The following is a 21,863-nucleotide window of genomic DNA, read 5'->3' as shown; positions in this document are numbered from 1 at the left end:
GCTCTGGAAAGAAAAAAAATCAGCTGCAGCTTAAAGGACTCCAAATTTAGTAATTGCTGCAGCCCCATCGACGTGAACAGTTAGCAGGGAGATTTCTCCAGCACTTCACATGCCGTGGTATTCTGCTTAGGTCAGACTGTAGAAAATGTTCTGTTCAGGGGCACCAAATCTGGAGTGTTTGCATAGGTGCCAGCTGCAGAGGCCTTATGAGTCCACCTCCAGTTCCTGCTGGTCCTTTCCCTCCCAATACCCAGTAACCCAGGTAGGAAACAGAGGCAGCCAGAGAGATGCTGATTCATACAGAGGCAAGGAACCAGAGGGTTTTAACACACCTGTGAGTTAGCAAGAACCAGACCCAGCTCCTAGCTCCAGAGCTGGTCTTGCAGCCTTACCTGTTAGTGTGAGGTTGCTGTATGTGTTTGAAAACTGCTCCTTTAACAAAACCAAGTGCATCTGAGCTGCCTTTTCCCTCTGTAGCTCCAACATTATGTCAGGATGCTGGGCGATCTTACAGCCTTTCTGCTTATCCAGGGCAATGTCACTGCGAACAATGTCTACAGCAAAAGGGAAAGAAAAGAGGGAGATGGCCAAACCTCAGCTTTCATTTTCGCCAGATGCCTGGATCAGCTCCAGCCCATATGACAGTCACACAATCATCACTCAGCAAGAGCAACCCAACAAAGGGATCCAAACCCCCTGGATCCACCTATCAAATGACCCTCCCCAGCCCAAGTCTCCTTTTCTCCCACACAAAGTTCAAGTTATATGCTCACAGAACTTACAGACCCTTCCATCCTTCACTTGCCGTGCTGTTGGTCTCTTACAATGCTGACCCTTCCCTTGTAGGAGAGTGCAAAAGTCTCCCAACATTTATATTACAACTCTGTTACATGTGTATTTGACACTAAATAATGAGAAAATACTAAATCCCATTCCAGTAACCCCTGGCTTCCACTTAACCTTGCCTGTCAAAGAGGTTATGAAGAAGGCTTGTTCTCACCTTGTTTATCCTCACTGCAGCTATCACAGGTCAGCATGGCTTATGACCCTGAACAAGTGTCTGTATCCTTCTAATGCCTGACATTCAGGAGGCAGAAGGATTATTCAACAATTGTTTTCTTTTCATACAAGCATTTTCTAAGTCATATTGTGAGACAAGAATATTATCGTCCCTACCCTAGAACCACTCACCTGCTGGGGAAAGGGAATGATGGAGTAGCAAGGCAGAACAAAAATCAAGTAAGATCTGGCAGTCTAAGCAGAAGGTGAGTGGTGCAGACTAGTCCTTGCTAGGTCCCTTATGAGTTTAATAAACTCTGTAACATGTTTAGATCCACAGGCACCAGATGCTGTCTATTTCTTACAAAACCTCAGGCGGCCAGCTCTGATAAGCAATGATTGAAGCTGGAATTCTTCCACCACATTGCATAAGGACACTTTGCCTCACAAGGCTGATCTTTGCTTGGTTCAATTCCCATCTAGCTAGAAGCTGCTGAAGTAGCTTGTTGTCAGAAGAGAGTCACACCTTACTCCACACACACAGTCCAGCTCCTTTTTTGTTACACACATTGAGAAACACCAAAGATGATTCCAAAAGTCATGCTCCTGTTTCTCAGGTTCAGCAAACTTAGGTTCAAAGCTCTGCTGTATCTTGGGCTGGCAGGGAACTGCCTCCAAACATGTGGTGGAGGATTGGAAGCCACATTATCTTCCTGTCTCTGAGCCTCATCCTGGAGACATAACACATTTTTGTCCAGGCTGTGTTCTACCCCTTTTCTGTGTAGTTTGGGATGAGTAGAGCTTCTCTAAAGGCTGTCTGAAACAGACTGCTCAGAATGTCAATGTCATTAAAGTACCCATGGTCTGTAGTTAGCCATTTGAGTTCTCTCCTCCACCCACAGCTAGCATACTCAGGAGTGGATACTGGGCAGCATCCAGATACCATGAAAATATGGTTCAATATTTCCACACCCAGCGCAAGGGCATCAGTGAGATGGAGCAAGAGGAAGGACTAACGCTCCTCTGCAGCTAATGAGCACGGACCCTCACCTGTGTGCTTTAGTGCACATTCTCTTGGGTAGGCACTGAGTGAGACTTGGGCCTATCCAACCTTTGCCCAGTTAATGAGTAATAAAATCCTGAACTCCTGTTGTGTGAAATATTTGGAAACTGAAGACTGAGAAACCCAACCCAACATCTGTCCCACATGAGAAAGACTATTGCTATCATTGCTGGAGTAACCTAGAGCCCATGACCTCCCTGGGTGATGGATTTCCCTTCCTATAGAACTGAAGGCAAGAGTTGTACAACTCCCAGCCCAAGGGAAAAATGAAGACAAACACATCAATGAGGCCCTGAAGGAGGAGAAGACTGAGAGGCAGACAGGTATTAGATGGTCAACATGCTGTCTGCAATTCTCTTTAAACTGCTGTAAGGGTGTCCAGGCTGGGTCAAAACAAGTTTGTTTCCTAAAAGGAATGGATGACTTCTAAAACCCAAACCAGGGCAAATGTGGAAGATCCACTGGCCCGGGATCAGGTTCAGGGGCCAGCACCTTGGAGGGTGCAGGAGAGCATGGCAGTGGGTCCTATGTGACATCCATCTTTGGGGACCACAGGGATGGCTCTGCATGCACTGTCAGCAGGGCCTGGGGACAGAGGGCAGGCCCAGGAATGAAGAGCTGGAGCTGTGTTTTGATAAAGCTGCTGTGACAGGAATTATCACCAGGATGTCAAGTCACATGCAAACAGATCTCTGGAAGAGTGTGGGGAAGGCATGCAGGGCACAGAAGTCAGAGCACTCTGATAGTTATCTTTGTGAAGTTCTGAGAGCTGCCACCGCAGACACTTAGGAAGCAGAGGCAAAACATGCAAGGTCCTGTCTTCTCAGACTGGTGAGGGACCCAAGAAACTTGCCCAAGACCTAAAGATGGAGGTGGACCCCACAGTCATTACAAGTCCAGCTTAAACTGTGGGCAGATGTCCGGGACATTCCCTCAGTGCCTCGTCCTTCCTACTCCACCGGGCTGTGCTCAGTGCAGGGAAGGAGGCAAAGGCCCCTCTGCAGCACTCTGCTGAACCAGCAGCACTGAGGGAACAGGGGTGGCAGACCACAGCTTCTGAAGGCCTAGGGGAATTCTCAGCAAGAACAACGCGAGGGACATGGACAGTAAGGAGTTCACAGCTTTCAAATCTTAAAAGAAAGAGACAGGAAAAAAGACAGATGCATGGAAGCCAAGAAGGAGGACGGTACCCCCGAGGCTTCGGGCAGGGCAGCTCCGAGTGGGCAGGAGAAGGGCACTCACTGCCTTCCTGAGACTCGAGGGAAAAAAAAAAAACCAAAAAAAAAAGAAAAAAAAAAAAAAAGGAAAGCGATAAACTGCTCAGCAGAGCACGGGACCGAGCAGCTCCTGCCAGGAGTGCGAAAGAAGAACTCCAGATGTGAGAACCCCAGAGGATGCCGAATGTTTTCCAAGGCCGGCCGGCCGGCCGGAGCCGTGCCCCGGGCGGGCCGGGTCAGTACCCTGGCCAGCTCAGGCTGCCCCGCGGCCGCACGGCCGGGCCCCGGCGGGCGCGGCGCTGGGGCCGGCGGGCGCAGGCCCCGCGGCGGCGGCGGCAGCAGCGCGGAGCCGGGCCCGGCCGCGCCGAGCGGAAGGAATGGCGGGAGCACACCCGTGTGGCGGCCAGGTGAGCTGCGGCTGCCGGCCCGCACCGACCGCCATCCCGGCCCCGGAGCGCCCGCCTCGGGCCGGCCCCGGGCCCCGCGCCGCTCACAGCCCGCAGGAGCGGGGGCTCCCCCCTCGGCAGCTGCGGGGCCCGGCCGCGGGACGCTGCTCTGCGGAGGCTGCTCTGCCCCGAGTGCCCGCACACATCCCCGGCCCGTCTCGGGACATCTCCAGCGATTTCGTCCGCACCGCCCGCGGAGGTCACCGAAACTACCAAGGAAATGTTTAAGAACAAGTTAGAAAACACCCTTCAGGAGTGGCACAATCGCAGCGATGCTCTTTCCCGGGTATCCCAGGAGTAGTTCAGTTCTGCCAGTCCCTTTCTGTGAGTCACCTGCACCAGGGGGTTCAGTAACCATTTCCCACAGGGCAGAGAAGTTCCAAGCTGAGAGTCCCCGAGGAAGGCGCACAGCGTGCAGAGACAGCTCCCAGCCAGAGCCGGGCTTCCCTTGCACAGAGTGAGTGAGCTTATCTAGCAGAGAATTTACGCACTGCCACTGTGGCCTGTTGCAGGTGACATTCCCATGGCTCATGCCAACGTCTGCCCACACACAATTCCATTCCAGGAGCTGCTGGAGTCATGGAGCAGACACAGACTGCAGCAGCTGAGCACCTGGAAGACAGGAGGAGGAAGGACAAGGCAGAGGATGTGGTTATTGCCAGAGGGAGGTGTGACAGAAGGGTAAAGAGGAGAAGTAACTCATCTCTCTGTGTCTGTGTGTGAAAGTGAGCACTGCCCACAGCAACCACTGCGCCAGCAAAAGCAAGAGTCACCACAGCCATGGCACCAGAACAAGCTGAGTTTAGCCATCCTCCTCAGGAGACTGTTTGCTACTGATTTCCAGTCTTGAAAAGTGAATTCAAAAAGGGAAAAACCCCCTCAATTTCATTCTAACAAAAACTGAACACTTTTTCTAGAAAGTGGAATATTAGAAAATTTTATTAGTACCAAAATTAAATAGATGTTTAATGAGTGACCAGGCACAAGTCTTACGATTTTCACATTGCTAAACTTGTAAAATACCTACTTTTTAAATTAACAAATTTTAAAAGCTTTTAAAAACAGGTTTGTCTGCTGGAATTATTATAAAATGTCCAGTGATTGCGAAATTGGGAACACAACTTTTTTTTAGAAAGATTTCTCAAGCCACAGACCGCATCCTCATCATGTCTGTCTTTAATGGGCAAATTTTTGACACATTAGTATCATTCCTTTATTTTAGCTGGGAAAAATTCCCTGACAATGAGTTCCAGAAGTTATTTCCCACTATATTAAAAAAGTAATATTTGTTCATTTTACATGTAATAATTCCACTGGATGCTCCCTATTTCTTGTGTCATGAAAACAAGGAAATAATCATTCCCAAATTGTCTTCTCCGTGTGACACCGAGCTCATGGCATTTGTCACAATCTCTGTCATTTTTTCCAAGATGAAAAATCTCTATGACTGAAAGATATGACTTTGATCACTTCCATCATCCTACCACTCACATATATATCCTTTACACTGATTAGTGTGTCAGCACCTAGTTTACTTATAGCATAAGAATGCTCCCAGTGATTGTTTCCAATTATTTTCTAATATCCCTATCATTAGATCCATTTTTTACTTACCTAAATGTATTCAGAGACCAATCCATAATAAATTCAGAACATTTTCCTTGAATGCCAACAGCTAATTTAGAATGGATAGTTGTACAAAAAGTCACATCTTTCCCTGTGCATGTAATTTTTCATTAATCACTTTTAATTCACACAAAGTAGATGCAGCATGGAAAGAACTGTGAAACTAACCAAAATATCCAATTTAAAAATAGAATTTAGGATATGTTTTATAAACAATTAAATACATAACCACAGAAATCTTTATCTCGCCAATACACAACCAAATAGCTAACAATCAGAAGTTAATTCTTTGATTGCACCACTTCCTGCAGTTATTAAAGCTCTTTTTTTCATGCAGGATAGTAGCAGAACAGTTTTTATTTTAAAAAGAAAAAGTGGAGACAAACAGGCAAGTTGGAAGTATCTCATGCTCAGGCTCCCTTACTTTGTGTAATGTGATTTCTACAACCTGGGTTTTTTAATTTTTAATTTCTAAGGAAACAGCTCAGCCCTGTGACTCCTTATATAGGCAGAGCAGGTTGTAGCTCCTTCCCTGCAGTTGTGGTGCCTGGGAACCTGGGAGCAGGAGGCTGAGGCACAGAGCAGCCCCAGGTCTGGCAAATCCCAGAAGTCCAAAGGACATCAGAGGATCTTCCCATCTTGGGGACTGAGCTCTTACTATGCCTGAAATGCTACAACCCTCTCTAAGAGGCTGTGTTTGAAACACTCAGAGGGTAAAAAAACCCAACTATTTCCTCTTCAAGCTCTGAAAGGACAGATGTCTAAACTGTTGAGGGACACAAAGCAGACAGAAAAGGGGCCCTGGGTAACCAGAAACAGAAGATGATTCCTTGAATACAGGAAAATTCGTTTGTTTGTTTTTACCAGGACAACAGGATGGTTCTCCATTCAGAAACATATAGTGCAGTTTTATGAGCTGGCAGAGCCAAAGGAACACTCCCAGACACATGGAAACAACATTCCCTTTCTCTGGCTCAGGTATCCTAATGCCTCATGATCATCCTCATAATCCTAAATCAATAAATTCACAGTAAAGATGTTGCCTTTTTTTTTTTTAAACTCGAAATTATTTTCTGCTGGCTCAGCAGAGGATCAGAAATGTGCCAGAGCCAGCACAAGGGAAGCAGCAGAACAGTGCACAGATCATAAAGAAAGCATGGGGACCAGCCCTTCTGATGGCAAACAAACACGAGGTGAGATTTCCTGCCTTCAGGACATAGATTTGAAGGATTTAATCTGACCAAGACTGAGACTGCTGCAGTTCCATCTGCCTTCAAAGCAGGTTTTCCTTTGCCAGCGCTGTCCTCTACGCCTCTGCCTGCTCACACAGCATTGGTCAATTTGGCAAGCTGAAGTGCAATCACATCTCCACCATCAAGTTTTGGTCAGCTGAGATCCCTGAACTAATTCACCACACCACACAAACTCAGGCTCCAGGCAGGGAAGAGGAGAGGAATATGTCAGAAGGGGCAGGAGGGTGGGAACAGCAGCCCTAGCTGGGGTCAGCTCCAGCCCCCGTGTAACCACATAAACAATCCTCAGGTCATTTAACATACCCTCAGGTCATAATTATCTTCCTTTCCACTCAGGCATGTTCTAACAGTATAGCATCCTAAAAGACACTTGTGCAGTATGGACTGAGCAAGGGTGAAAATGTTCCCATAGCCAGATGAATTTTGAGGCTTAGATGCAGTGCTGGGTACCTGAGGATGCCTGAAGGAATGGATGCAACACTGAAAGAATACACAGAATGCCAGCCTTACACAGCATGATGTGAAATTTCCCACACTATATTGCCAAATCCCCTGACTAGTATGGAAGGCTTAAGAAACATGTCTTTGTAATTTTCTTTGTTTAATTGGACTTTTTTCCAAATGGTATCACCTTAAAAAATAATAATAAAAAGGTGATAAAATAGAAGGAAGCAACTTAGCAGCAATTAAAAGAGTGTTTTTGAAATGTGTTGTCCATACACACTTCAGCTCAGAAACTTCTTTGATGCGCTACCTATAGCATGCAAATGTAGTGCCCTTCCCCTCTCCCTCCCATGGCCACACAGGGACACACGAAGTATCCTTTGGTCTCTTCTCAGCCACGAGAAGGCTACAAAAGTCTCCACAAGGCTGGGGTGCAGGAGTGAGAAGCTGTGCACTTGGGCAAGCACATCTTTGAGAATTCCAGCTGTGAGTAACTCCTCTTTTTCTGCTTTCTCATCCCTGACAGCAGATTTGCCCAGAGGGAAGCTATAGCAATGTCTGTGCCACCCAGGCTGTCCAAAGCCGGCTCTGTGGCTTTGGGGTGAGAGGCAGCTGGGGATCACCCTGCAGATGAGGAGGCTGCACATTAGCCCACTAAACTCATACTGGAGCACCAGCAAGGAGCTTCCAAAATGGGAAGCATTGAGGGATCAGGCACTGAGACAGCACCTGCAGCACCTCTTGCTGAAACAAGACCAGGACTCCACACACATGTAACACACCAACACCAGGCTCCAGGACAGCAAGCAAGCCAGGTTTTAACAAATTCAGCTTCAGGAAAGGTTTTGTACCAACAAAAATCCATGTCTTTTCTCCGAAGAGGAGCTGCTCAAGCCTGTTTTCCTGGAGACCAGTGTTTCCTGTTGTCCCATTCCTCAGATCCAACTGGTCCCTGGCACATGTGAGGCAGTTGAAAGGACAGGCTGAACAGATTGCTTGTTAGGAAACCCAACAGCAAAAGGAGAAGCAGGCCTACTAGATAAACTGAGCATGAAACCTTTCATCTTGGTACCTGCCCTGGACTGAGACATGTGCAGAGAAACACATCTCCAGATAACAAAACACAATGCTGAGCACCGCTGGGGAAGAAAAACGAACTCAGCAGGGCACATGCAGAGAAACACCATTTAAGGGAGGGAAAAGTGTCTCAGGCTAAAAATGTTACACCTCTTGATCATAAAATGTCAAAAAGTCTCTGGCACAGCCCCACCTCCTGGTGCCACAGAGCCTGACATACATCAAACTAGGTTTCTGTTTCTAGCAAACCTCAGGCTGGCCCATGCCTTATCCAAACAGGGTGGGCTCCAGGACTCACCATCCAAAGTTGGGGCTGCATGAGATGGAAGCCACCAGGTGTGCAACATAGGTGGGGTGTTAATGTAGCACATTAGATTACCTAATGTATAGCAAAGTCCAGGAGGTACCTAGACCCATGCTACCATAACAGAGACTGCACACCCAGTGGCTCACCAAGAGCATCTACCAGAGGCATCCACTTTTAGGAGTTGCCCTGTCAGGTACTGACAAATCTGCCAGCCAGTGATGAAATTGCTGTGCCAGTTTTGTACACTATGCTGCAGTAAATTGCCAGGTGCACCCTCTTCATGGGCATCCCAGGCAGTAACAGAGCATGCATCACTTTGTTACCCTTGCTGCCCAAACATGACCAGTTTAGACTGGGGTGAGGCTGTTCACACATACAAAGGAAAGCTATCATACACCCCTGGTAACACACAATACTTCCAGGTCTGTGTTTCCAGGAATAATCTGAATAAGAAATGAGTTACCCTGGAACCTAAAGCAGACACCTTATTTCAAGAAAACAAAGTACATTTTAGATAGAGATGAAAGCAACTACTGCTACCCTCAGAGAGTACCCACACTCTCTGTGAAAGAAAGAAGTGGGAAAAAATGGGTTGGTGAACCCAAAGGCTGTCCAAGGTAAAAGCAATTTCCAGAAGGTGGAGGTGTGCACAGTTGGGATAATTTGAAAGGGAATCAAATACAATTTTAAGTGCAGGGGAAGAGTAAGGTGAATCCCTGAGGAGGTCTGATAGTCAGGAAGGCAGAGCACAACAGAGACAGAAAAAACATGGAAGGGAGCAGCGAGGAATACTCTGGTCTGAAGAGCACCAGGGGGGCAGAGGGGGTTTACAGGATGAAGATCCCTGTCCAGAGATTCATTCCAACTCTAGCAAGCATGGTCCCAGGGTCCATGAAGGATGACACAAAGCAGTCCTGGTGCTGCCTCCCATCTGAATGCCTGAGAGGGCCACACGGGTGTGGGCTGTGAGCACACAGTGGGGTGCAGCTGCCTGGGATGTGAACACCACTCACAGTCACTCACTTGTAACTGCAGTTCTCTGAGTGATCTTGCACACGTGCCCTGCACCTCTCAGTCCTGCTCTCTGTGAGCTGCTGCAGCCCAGAGGAACATAACAAGTGCCCTTCCCTCCCCCTCTGAACACACGGCATGGGAGCAGCCGTGGGGGCTGCAAAGAGAGCCCAGACTGTGGGCACAGGCCTGGAGTCTGTGTGCACCCACAGGCACAAGTGGCAGAAAGACAAACACTCAAAGCAGAAAACAACCAAACAGTCACTTATCACATCCCTAAAAATCACTAGGGTGATGCATAAGGCTTTAAAATTCACCGATTTCTCTGTTAAATGTTCTCTGACTTTTTTAACTAATCAAGCCCCCCAGCATCTTCCCCACCCCCATGCCATTATCAGAAATTTCAGAGAATAGGTACTGGACATATAAAAGCCCGTGGACATGGAAAACAACTCCAACCACCCCAGACAGACTGGGGAGAAGGAAGAGTACCTAGCAGGATGCTTGTTGGCTTCCCCCTTGCTCAGGTGCTGATTGCCATCAGTTCTCTGTGCTGTCTGTTGAAGCTGTAATTCCTCAGCAGCAAGAGCAAACTGCATGTCCTGATTCCAAGCAGGTCCTGGGTGAGCCACAGATGAGGGAACAAAAACGGAGCCAGAGCTCCAAATGGAGAAGGTGGCTGCTCATACCCAGGACAGCAGGGCAAAGAGCTGTGGTGGCATCAGGATTTCATTCTGGAGAACTGGATCCCTCTAGTGAAGTACTTAGTGCAGCCTCAGCACAAAAGGATGTGAGCTACTAGCAACTCTAGCCCTTATCCAAATAGGGTGAAACTCCCTGACCCTGGAGTTTGCACACAGATCTTAAGAACAAATACGAGAGCTTTGCTTCCAGGCAGGAAATCCCTTTTACCACACCTTTCTGATTTACACCAATGCTTGATCCACACCACATGTGTCTTCCCCTTCCTTCACCCACATTCACAATGGTCCTGTTCCATATTTAAGTGATGAAAAGTTAAGACCTGTGGTTACAGCTTCTATGAAAAGCTTCATTTTGAAGGCTGCTACATTTCAATTTTATTGCCATGAGGAAAACTGAAAAAAAAGCCAAAATATTTCACTCCTTCCTTAACGTGAAAGCTGTTGTGAAGACATTTAATAAGTAAGTATAAGTTCTCTCCTGCAAGCTGTTGAAATATGGAAAGTGGGAAAATTTATTCTTACAAATGTTTTGTATGAGTCCCATCCACAATTTTATGCATGACACTTAATTCCTACTGTACAAGGTGTCTGTGGCAAGTTTGGTCAGCATTTTTTCCTGAAGTGCATCTCAGCAGGCAAAGCTTACAACAAACCCTTCCACTGAGATTTGTTACAAGAAGAAAAACAATGAATAACATCGGGATTGCCCCAGCTAGGAGAGCAAGTGAAAGATGGAGCAGAAAAACTTACCCACCTGCCTGTGTGTGGGAATAGAAGGACATTCATCTCAGAGATGTTATGTAGGGAAACAGCAGGAGTGAGAGCCATCAGAAGACTGGCAAATGCATCTGCTTTTTCCATTCAGGACTGCTGCTGACTAGATCTCTGCAAAATTTCCTCTGTTCCAGACCTGCCCAGTGGGATCTGTCTGGCATTAATTGGCCTTCAAAATTACTTATGGAAAAATCTAAAGCTAATTTTTGTAAGTCGTTGTGTAAGGGAAAAAAAAAAAAAAAAAAAAAAAAAAAAAAAAAAAAAAAGCTTGTTTCTTTAAAAAAAGAAACAAACTAAGCAAGAGAGAAAAATCAATAAATTCTTGCATGTGGACATCGTATTCAGCTTCTTAATAGAAATGCCTTAGGACGGAGATATGGCCCTAAATTTTTTACTCAGTTTCTTTCTGTGAATTATGGGCCGCGAAAGGTGAAAGCCTTTTGTGTACAGAGGTCCGATGAGGGAGAAGGGCAGACGGCGAAGAAGGGAACAGCGAGAAGGCGGGGGCCAGGCGGTGACTTTGGAGAGAGTTCGGATGGCCGAGAGGTTCGGAGGGAGAGCAGCCGCGACCGGGCATCAGCAGGCGGGGACCGACCGTCACCGAGCCCGGAGGGACCGCGGGGAGCCCCGGGGGCTGCGGCGGGCACAGAAAGGCGCACAGCGGCGAGCTCCGTGAGGAAAGGCAGGGCTCCGAGAGCCGCGGCAAAGACAAGCGCGGCACGGGGCATCCCGGCTCCGCTGCCCGGCCCCGCCCGGAGCCGCGGCAAAGCCTCCCCTGCGGCCGGCGCTGCCTGCCGGGGCTCGGGGGCAAAGGGAGGCAGAGGACGCGGAGGGGCGGGGGAATACGAAAAGTCCCGCTCCCCAGTGCTGGTCTTTTGTTCCCGGGGACCGACACCCGCCGAATCCCCCGGCAATGGGGCCAGCGAGCTCCGCCGAGCTCCTCGGCTCCCCTCCCTCGGGAAAGAAAGGGAACGGGAATCCTCCCCTGCCCGGTGCCCAGCGGCACCGTGCCCGGGAGCGACACGGCCCCGCCGGGCGCGGGGAGAGCGGAGCAGGCGGAACGGGACCGCCCGGCTCCCGCAGCCCCCCGCTGCAGCGCCCGCCCCCGCCCCGGGGCTCACCGTCCTCGTAGTTCTTGAGGTAGTAGTCGGGGCCGGGCCCGCCGCGGCTCTTGGCCGGGTTCTTCACGTTGTGGAACTGCAAAAAGTCCGTCCTCTTGCCCGCGAAGCGCAGGAAGGCGGGGGCCAGGCCCCGCGCCAGGGTCACCAGCCGCCGGGAGCTGGGGAGAGGAGAGAGAGGGCTGAGGAAGCCGCGGGCCGGGCCCTCGCTTCCCCAATACCGCCAGCGACCGGGGACCACGGGGCTCGAGGACCCGCCGCTGCCCCGCCCGGGGCAGTGCGAGTGGTACCAGCGGCTGAGGGCTCTGCGCGGGCCGAGCGGCGCGGCCCTGGCGCGGGAGCCGCCCCGCCCGCCGGTGGCGGCCCTGAGGCCGGCGGGCCCGGCTCCCCCCCGTCCTGCCGGCGCCCTCCGGACAAGTGCAGCGGCGTCCAGGAGGGAGAGGCGCTCAGCGCCACGCGGGACCGTGCCGCGGGCCGAGCCGCTGGGAGGGGAGAGGAGCGGGGAGGGAAGAAGAGCGGGAACCGTCCCGGCTCCGCTTCTCTCGCGCCTTCCCGCATCCTCGCCCTGCTCCTTCCCCGGCTGCCGAAAGGACCCTCGGAGCGGGCGTGCGGAGGAGAGCTGCTCTCCCTCCCCGACTTACCCAGCAGGGAGAAGGCTCTCTGGCCGTCCCAGCGCCTCCAGGCCGCGGCCGCTCCGCACCGCCGGTGGAACCCAGCGCAGCTGCAGCCCGGCTCTGCCCCCCGCGCAGGGCTGGAAGTGCGGAGAGCGGAGGGCTCGGAAGACCTGGCCGACACCCGCTCTCTGCCCGTCGGGACCCGGGGAAGGCTCGGCTCGGCAGGCGGCCCCGTTCCTGCTGCTATTTTTTGTTCCATTTTGATTTTTTTTCTCCCCCTGTGCTGCCTCGGCCCCTGTTGTGCTTTTTTGCAGAGGAGCGGTTGCTGGAGCGAGGGGAGCACGACATTTTTGCAGTCATAACTGATAAGTCTCCGAAATGCTTTCTCCATTGCAAACATGTGCATCTTAATGGAAACCATGGCCTCGCTCCCTCCGTCACAACAAGCGCCGCCAGCAGCGCGGAGCCCGGCAGGGCTGGGCGGCGGGGCCGCCGGGGCGCCCCGCGGGCGGCGTGGGGAGAGCGCCGGGGGGCTCCTGCCTTACCTTAAGAAATCGAGCCAGCCATCATGAATTATGGAGGGGTCCAGCTGCAGGGAGAGGAAATTCTCACTGATTATCCTGACAGGGCTCTTGGTGTTGACATCAAGGAGAATGAGAGTTCTTCCCTTCACACCTGGAGGTTTCTCCACCGGCAGTGCTCTCCTGTCCCCAGCCTGGGAAGGCAGCGAGAAGGTGGCCATGAGGGCCAGCCCAGGTGCCATCAGGGCTAAGAGCCCTGGGGGGCAGGAGCTGGGACAGGGCATGCCGGAGAGCAGGAAACCCCTAATTAACTGCCTGTCTGCAGGGGCTCGCTGGTGGCTAATTGTCCTTATCTAAAGTGTGGGGCGCTCTGCCTTTTTTTTGCAATGTTTTGGTGTTGGTGGAGGGGAACTCACGCCCCTGACCAGCCTTTCTCGCAGCCGGTGCCAAGACTCCTTGCAGCCAGCACCGCCCCTTTAAGAGATGCAGGCTCCAGACATTTTTAACTTTTTGAAGGTAAGGGGAGGCTCCTGGTTTAACCCCCTCGGCTCGGGGCCCTCCGCCCTGCCGCAGCCCTGCCGCAGCCCCCGAGCTTTCCCTTGGCGCCGGCTCCGGCGGACGTTTTCGCTCCCGCACCACGCAAAACCGGGACGGAGTCGGGACACCGAGACACCGGAGAGCTCGGGATGGAACCGGCGCGAGGGGGCGGCCAGCACGGTCCGAGATGGTGGCCGGCTATAGGAACGACAGAGCCGGTAAGGCAGCGAGGACGGCCCTGGATGGGGAGGGGGGGTGTGGGGCCGGTAATCACCCCGGAAAAAACCCCAAGCACTACCTGAGGAAAGAGTTAGCTCCACACTGCGCCGGGACCCGCGACGCTGGGCGAGGCCCTCGGGGCTGAGCGCTGGGGGCTCCGACGGGCGCAGCGGGGCTAGGGGCCGCCAGCACCCCGGAGCCCGAGAGCGGCCCCTCGGTGCGCCCTGCCCGAAACACCGGGCCGGTCCTCGCACGAGGGCCATCGGGCACTGCGGGGAACCGGGGCACGGGGAATCGAGCCGCCTTTTCCCGCCTGCCTCCGAGCCCATCGGTGTCCGACCAGCGGCAGGGAAAGGAGAGGGGCGGCAGCAGCAGTGCCTGCTGTGGAAACGTCCGCATCGGGGGCGGAAAGCACAGCACGGTTTGATGGTTCCGACCAGGACCCCCGTGCTGGGGCCGTCGCTGCCTCCAGGACGGACCGGGGCAGGACGAACCAGGCTCGGCGCACTGCAGAAGTGCAGGCGGCTGCGGTTGCCAGCTCTGGGCACAGGGTCGTGTCGTGGCACCGGGCCGGGGATCGGTGGCGGCTGCCGACGGGAGCCTCAAGGAATGCCCATCCGAATCGGACATTCTGTCCGTCAGCAGCCGCTCCGCGGCCAAGCCCCGAACTCCCACAAGCAGTCTGCTGCCTCTGGGACACGAAACGCGCCCGTCCCTGGGCTCTCGGCCGCCCTGGCCCGCCCCGGTTCCCGCGTCGTGCGGGCCATGCGGGACGGAGGGCGGACGGCGGGAGGGCTGAGGCGGGCCAGGTGCGGTCCGTCGGGGTCCCGCAGCCCCGGGGATGGGGCGGCCGCAGCACCATCTGCTGGTGAGGGCCCCGGCGCGGCGGGGGAGCAGGCACCCACCTGCGGACACCCTCCGGGAGCTGCCGGGGCTGCGGGCAGCAGCGCGGCTTCGGCATCGAGCCATGAATCTCACGGCAAGCGTGGCCGAGCTCCGGGGACCCGCCAGCCGCCCTCGGAGAAGCGGGCGGGGCGGCCCGGGCAGCCGGATCTGGGGCACCCTGAGCGCACGGGCAGCCCGCTGTCCCGGCAGGGCTGCCCGCCCCTGGGAACCCTCTCCAGCTTCTCCCGGTGTCCGTGCGGCGCTACCTGCGCCCCCGACCCTCCCCAGCCTGGCCCCGGTGAAGCCCGCGGACAGCGCTGTCCCCGGCGGAAATCTCCACTACCCCGTCTCTCTGCCCTTGAAACGCCCCAAGAGAAGAGGGGCAGCCACCCCTGCCAGCCCTGGCTCACTCGGGCAGCGGCTGCGGCGGCACGGAGCCGCGGTGGTAACGCGTGGGGAAGGATGAAACATACCTCTGGCTCTGCTGGGGGCGAGCAGGGAACACACGGACTGGGATCTGCCGTGAAACCATCCCGCCAAAGCGGAGACGGGAGCAGGGCTCCAGCTGCCCTGGGCAGAGGCTGCAGAGCGCAGGCTGACCCAGAGCAGCAAAAGGGTGCCCGGGGCAGCGGGCTCTGAGAGCTGGAATAAGTAAGAGGATCCGGGGAAAAGAGCTGTGCAATTTCAGCTGTGCAAAGCCCTGGCATCCCGGCACAGGAAGAAGGCAATTTAAGCCTGGAAATTTGTGTTCGGCTGCAAACATTTCTGCCGAGGTTTGCAATAGCACTTAAAACTGACCCAGGACCTAAAGCCTCCGCTTCAGAAGCTGCGCAGTTTTTTGGGTCATCTCCAAATGAGGAACACGGGTTTCAAAATTATCTCTTTATTTTTTAATAATTTTTTCTATGCTTACAGAGGATGAGGACAAGGCTTCAGGGGTATTTGTTGTGATTGCAGGCCAAAATTTTGTACCGTGCCTCCCTCCAAGGTTCTATTTTCAAACGAAATTCCAGAGTGCTCTGTAGTAAAAGGGGAAAAAAAGCTACAAACAAAAACTAAACAAATTATCCACTTTAACCTCCTTTTTATATCTTTTTTTTTTTTCCTTACAAACACATTACTTCGACAGAGAAATGTGTTTATTCTGAAAAGTTCCCCACAATTAGTCTCTGCTTTGAACGCAAACTCCGGATGCACTGAAGTCACTTATCTGTGGAGATATCACCAACAACATTAAAAGCAGGGAAAGAGGCAAAAAACCCCCAAATGCAGGAGTCACCTTCCAGATTCTGGGAAGACGACGCTAAAGGAAATACTAATTTACATATCTGAGCTTTCCAAACCAACACCGGGAGCTTGCCCCAATCCTGTGCCCTCGGAAATGCAATTGCACCCCACTTTGCATCTTACCCCAGCAGCTGCAAGTTAAATCTAAAAATACAGTGGTTCGGGCTTTTTTGTTTGTTGGCCTGTTTTTCAATAAATTGTAGGCTTGCTTTAGAAAACATTTAAACGCTAAAAATCCCTCGGTTATCTGGGAGCGCCGGGGCAGCGGCGAAGCGCGGGGAGCCCCCAGCGCCGCCAGTGCCGGGAGCCGCCGCCGCTCCGGGACGGCCCCGGAACCCAAAAAGAGGGGCCAGGGCCGCCCCCTCCCCAGGCAGGCACACCAGATAGGAGCTATCTCAATTTACACCAGCTGCGACCCTGGCTGGCCGTCCGCAGCGGCGGCGAAGCGATGATCTTTTCTTACATTACTATAATTACTTTCGAAAGCCTGACTCACATAAAAAGTATCTATAAAGATTTACTCGCGGTTTTGTCAATTTCGAAATAGGTTTCTCCGTTTTCCATCTACTCTAAACTTGCTGGTTTCAATCTCCAAAACAGTCATTGGAAAAGAAAACTGGGGGTGGAGAAGCATTTCTATAAAGAGCTTAACCAAAGCACATTAAATATTTTCCCAACATCACCAAATAAACAACAATTCTCCAGCTCCCTATAAACTATTTAAAGCATGTCATATCATCTCTTCTGTTATTGCCAATGTACTTTTCTTTTAATTTACAAGCTGATTAGAGCAGGGGCCTGTCTTTTTGTATATATTTGCAAAATATTTGGCACCCTTTCAGTCAGTTGCAGTTCACAAACACTTAAAACTGCATTTAACTTCATTATTATAGGTAGTCACTTCGATTTTTCCTCTCTTTTGTAGAGCTACTGCCTGTGAAAGTGCTTCTTGTAAATGGTCTGAGCAGTTGTTGAAGGTTTTCAACAGAGGAAACCTCTTCAGATGGAAAAAAAAAAAAAAGAAAGAAAGAAAGAAAAAAAAAAAAGAGAAGAAAAAGCACAACGGAAATCTAAACTCAGATCTCAGGCTATACAAATTGGCCCAAAAGAAAATGGGGGAAATCTCCTTAGGAGGAACATTTTTAGTTCACTAAAGAATAAACTTTGCTCATAAATGATGAAAGTTATTATCATCAGAGGATGTCCTGTACCAAACAAACCTCCATTAGGCTGGGAAGGATAAAACAGGCTAGACAGCCTTTAAAAAAAAAAAATCATCATGTCTTTGATTCCCAAGATATCAACCATGTCTGTTTCTTTAGTGCTGTCAAGTAAATCTGAGTTATGGATGCTCTAAAAGAAGCCAGCAAGGAGAAAATTCAGCAAGTGAAAATTAAGAGTTATCCATATTTCACAAAAATACACTTTCTTTTCAAGTTCTTAAGCTTCTGCCCTGTAGAATAGTATGACAATTTCTTAGAAGAGCAAGACCAGTGAATGTGGTAAAGCTGTGATCATCAGCATACAATTGCATGGCAGATTCTTTTTACCGTGCTTTTTGCTCTTTCTGCAAAGCAGTGTCCATCATTTTCACCACAAGAGCCTTAACGTCTGGAATGTAACCTCCTAAAACTGCCAGTGCCTCAAGGTGGGTGTCACAGCCTGGGCTCCACTGCTGAAACCATTTTCTAGCCTGTTTATGTATCATGTATAACCTGATCAAACAGACAGAGGACAGTTGCTTGATTTAGTACAGCATCCACATATTGCTCTTTAATGTAGGTGATCTAGGAAGTTGTGTAAAAAGCAAATCCCTGTGTCTGGGCGAGAAGGACTGGCTGGTTAGGGAGCTCAGGCACAGCAGGAGGAAAGCAAGCCCACTGAGAGAGCTTCCTCCCTCCTTACATGCCAAAGGCAAGGCATCCATCAAAGCCATCAGCCTGGTCAGGAAAAGCACAGTTGGCTATGTTGTCTTTGCATTTTTGCCAGTGCGAAAGGAGCTCAAACTGGTATTTCCAAATCTAGCCATAGGAAAATAGAGCACATTTCTTTGAGAGTCATTCTGTACTCACTACATGTGTAATGAAGAAACCTGTGAAAAAAAAAAGGTGGGGGGGACAGGGGCAAAAAGCACTGGTTCCATAAAGGTTGTGAGGCTGTGAGTGTGGGCTCTCCCTGGGTGGAACACCACAGAATGAAAATGGGAGGATGAAACAGAGTTTTAGGTAGCTACCAATCAAAAATAATTGTTTTTAGGGTTTTTTTCAGTTTTGTAATTTAATTTCCAGTTCTGCGAAAAGTTAGATACCATGTACTCTGTTGGAATAAACAGCATTTATTGTTTCCCTTATCTGCCTTATTGTTTTAGTTTATTTGACTTCTGATGCATGGTCTCAAAAATTCTCTTACCAGCTCAGGATAGTCTGGTCCTGCAGATTTGTCCGTAGAGAGATCTTGTGAAATCCCAAAGTGTTGAAGTCCCAACAGTCCTTGAAAGACTGAGATGCACAATTTCCTGCTGTAGGAATTGCTCTGGGGTTCAAACCAGCTGCCATCTCAGCACATAGAAATCCCCTTTGCCCAAGTGCCTCTTCTGCAAGCAGAAAAAAATCCACATAATGACTGAGAACATTTCAGTGTACAACAATGCCCTTGGACAGAGAATGCTCTTTGGCTCCATTAACTTCTCTGTACTCATCAATGGCCAGGTCTGATTTCACTTTTGTCTTTCATATCTTGAGAAGCACCAAATACAGCAGCAATTTGTCACAGTCAAAGAGATAGAGTGAGAACACCACAAAGAGACTGGAGCTCTGCAGTGCCCTGAAGACCACAATAGCCTTGGAAAACTTTTCCTTCAGATTGAGCCCAGCCCTGAGCAGCAGAGAAATGTGTAGAATTATTCCTGTTTCACATCATCACGTGAAAAAGAAAGAGAAGTGAATATGCCAATTTTACAAGCCTGAGAATGAATGCAAGCGAGTATTTGTCCCACCATCTGGGGGAGATGATAGAGGTGAAGGGAGAGGGAATATGAGGGGGATGGTAAAAGTTGACAGAGACCTTCTATTTTTCTGGAGGGATGCTTTACATTCCAGCAGAAAAAATGGAGGAAGCGGACATGAGAATTAGATCAGAGAGGGGAAGTAAGAAGATGGATGAAGTGCAAGGCTGGAGGAGCAAACGAGTCAATTATGAAAAAGAGGAAGGAACTGTGTGCAGAAATCAACGAGGAGATGGAGCTCAGGGGAAGGAACAGCAGCCAAAATGCTCTCAAATCAGAGAAGCTGCTGGGGTGAGAGAGACAGAAAAGAATTGGAATATTTCAGGTAATGATAAAATTGTAAAACCCTGTCTGCTATGTATTTATTTGCATAGGGCAAATAAGCTCTCTGTCACCAGCTGTATCCAGACACCTGAGCATGGCCCTGCTACAGACAAAGACAGACAAATCAGCCATGTCAAAGCTGTAAACTGTTGGTGTGCATTAGAGAAATCAGAACCAGCACATGAAACTCAAGGGTAGAGAGTAAGAGGAGAAAACTATGGGTCATGCCTGAAAAACAGACAAATGGATAAAGTAGAAATAAAGTTAAATGCCCATAAGGAACCACAAAATTCAGAATCTCAGGAGAGAGCACCACTGAATGAGGGGGAAAGGCCAGCAGTACATCAGTGACCTGTATTCATGGAGGGAGGAGTCTCAGGCTGGTGCCAGATAGACTTTATAAAACTCTGCTTCCATTGCCCAGATAAAGCAATGTTCTTTCTGCATAAATTCCAGAGCCTTTCCAAGAACTCATCCTCACCTCAGCATTGCTTAAGGGCTGGCATGTCAGCAGAAGTGAGGGGTGAGGTGCACAGTCCCTAACCCAGGCACAGAACCTTATTGCCCTGTAGGGAAGGTGCATTTATTCACAGCACAGACATCTTTGTCCTTTCTACCGCAGACAATTGGGTATTGCCTTGTATCCTCTCCCTCCACAGTTCCCCTTCTGTTGGTCCTTTAGAACAGCAACAGTTGAGAAAGCTAAAAATAAAGCTATATAAGCAATATAATAGGCATGCAATTGCATGTCTATTTTCTTTGAAAAAATTATGCTTTATTTCCTGTTCAATGGAAAATACAGTTTGATGTTACAACTATTAGGTTTTGCTGAATGCAGAAATTTGACTGAAACAATGACATTTCCTCCTGTATTTACTATTACCATATGTCACTGATTATATATTTAAGTTGCAAAGATGAATTAAATTTCATGGCTTCCTCAAGCTAGATTCTCTTGGAATGGACTGTCTTTTGTTACTAACCAATATGCTTGGAAAACAGTTTAAATCAAAACAGCAGACTTTTGGTATCATTTCAGGAGAAAACTGGTTATCACAAACCAAGTGCTTAACACATCATCATCCAGGAGGCTGGGTGAAGCCTTGCAAAGCTGCAGCCATCATGGCCAGGATAGAGAAAGAGGGTTAATTGAACACTACAGACTTAGAGATGGAAAAAGGAGAGGAAAAAAAAAAGATATTGTTTGACGCTCTCTTGCCAGGGGTCTTATTCCTTCTGCTTCTGAAGTTATCATATATCCCACATCACAGTGCTTATTTCACTTACTTAGGCAAAGCATCTTCTCTAAGCTGGCTACAGAGCATTAGTGACAATCAGATTGCACACATGCACACATGTTCCAGGAGAAGCCAGCCTTGTCCTTGCTAGATTTCCTCCTGCTTTCTGGGGAGAAAAAAAAAAAATCTGTTTTTCTTTTTTTTTTTTTTACTCCTTCTGTTTCCCATCACGATTTGGATTGCTAACATTTCTATCCCCACTAGGAGTCCCTGGTGGCTCCTGGCCCTTTTCTAAAGGACCAGCGGACAGCAGAGCCCCTGGGCTCCCATCAACCAGGAAGGAAGTGAATTGCAACCCACAGCCTGCCAGACTCCGATTTCAGACCTTAAGGTGATGCAAAACGACTTTAGGAAACTCCCCATGTCCAGCTTCCCCCTTCCTCCAGGTCCTGTCCGGACCTGAACAGCCAGAGCTGGAAGAGGACAGCCGTGATGAGAGAAGTCACCACAGGCAGGTTTGTGGATATTGCAGACTGTGACACAAGAGGAATCTCAGTGGTGGCAGTTACAGTGTACAGCAGAACCTGAACAGGGCTCATGAGTGGGAATCAGGTTGTCATTCCTAACTGAAGAGTTTGGGAAGAACAGTAAAAGAAGCAGGATTCAGCATAAGAAGGACAGCTATGCTGTGCTTGCTGAAGGACTCAGCAGGTAGGACACTGCCAGGACAGGCCTCAGTGAGAACACTGCAAATTCATGTCATACTTTGCCAAAGACTCAATCAATTGAGCATGTGCTAAAGCTGAGTTTGTTTTGTCTTATTTGGAGCTTTGGAAGATATTTCCTATCTTGACTCATTGAACACACTCCAACCACACACCTGCAACTTCTGGAGTGCATCCTCTCAGCAAGAGGCTGGCTAGCACGTCGTCACTTATGCAGGGCAAATCCTACTGAAAGCACATCTGACCACAGCTTTCACACCAGTTTACTTTTACATGTAGCACATGTAAGCTAACATCTGGCAAGAACACAACTATGTCCTGATCGAGATGGAGCTCATAGCAACAGATGGTGTTTGATACTGCAGGACCAGAGGGGCTCTACCTTAAACTGAGCATTATTTTCTTTCTGAGTTTTTCCCCTCTCTGGCCACATCTTTTTCTGGGTATAGCCACAGCCACTATGGCTTTGC

General features: G+C 50.0%; 1 protein-coding gene and 1 long non-coding RNA gene across 4 annotated transcripts in view; one reads left to right on the top strand and one right to left on the bottom strand.

Moving 5' to 3' along the window:
- HPSE2 (heparanase 2 (inactive)) overlaps positions 1–13,586 on the bottom strand; it is a 104,923-nt gene extending 91,337 nt beyond the window's left edge. For 2 of the 3 annotated variants that reach the window (XM_005481190.4, XM_074545071.1), the window contains exons 1-3: positions 13,199–13,586; positions 12,043–12,200; positions 393–554 (exon numbers count right to left, since the gene is read on the bottom strand). In XM_005481190.4, the coding sequence (XP_005481247.1) occupies positions 393–554; positions 12,043–12,200; positions 13,199–13,458 (580 nt within the window). In that variant the 5' untranslated portion in view covers positions 13,459–13,586. The remainder of the gene's footprint in view (positions 1–392; positions 555–12,042; positions 12,201–13,198) is intronic. The other variant, XM_074545072.1, reaches the window with a different exon arrangement.
- Positions 13,587–13,788: 202 nt separating this feature from the next.
- On the top strand, positions 13,789–17,414 carry LOC113460866 (uncharacterized). The gene is made up of 2 exons (XR_003382718.2): positions 13,789–13,929; positions 17,028–17,414. It is a non-coding gene; the product is annotated as an uncharacterized LOC113460866 (long non-coding RNA).
- The last annotated feature ends 4,449 nt before the right edge of the window (positions 17,415–21,863 follow it).

Source organism: Zonotrichia albicollis, chromosome 7 (genome assembly GCF_047830755.1).
Source record: "Zonotrichia albicollis isolate bZonAlb1 chromosome 7, bZonAlb1.hap1, whole genome shotgun sequence".
Lineage (NCBI taxonomy): Eukaryota > Metazoa > Chordata > Aves > Passeriformes > Passerellidae > Zonotrichia > Zonotrichia albicollis.
Note: the sequence above shows the minus strand (reverse complement) of the source record. Positions and strands in the feature narration are given on the sequence as shown.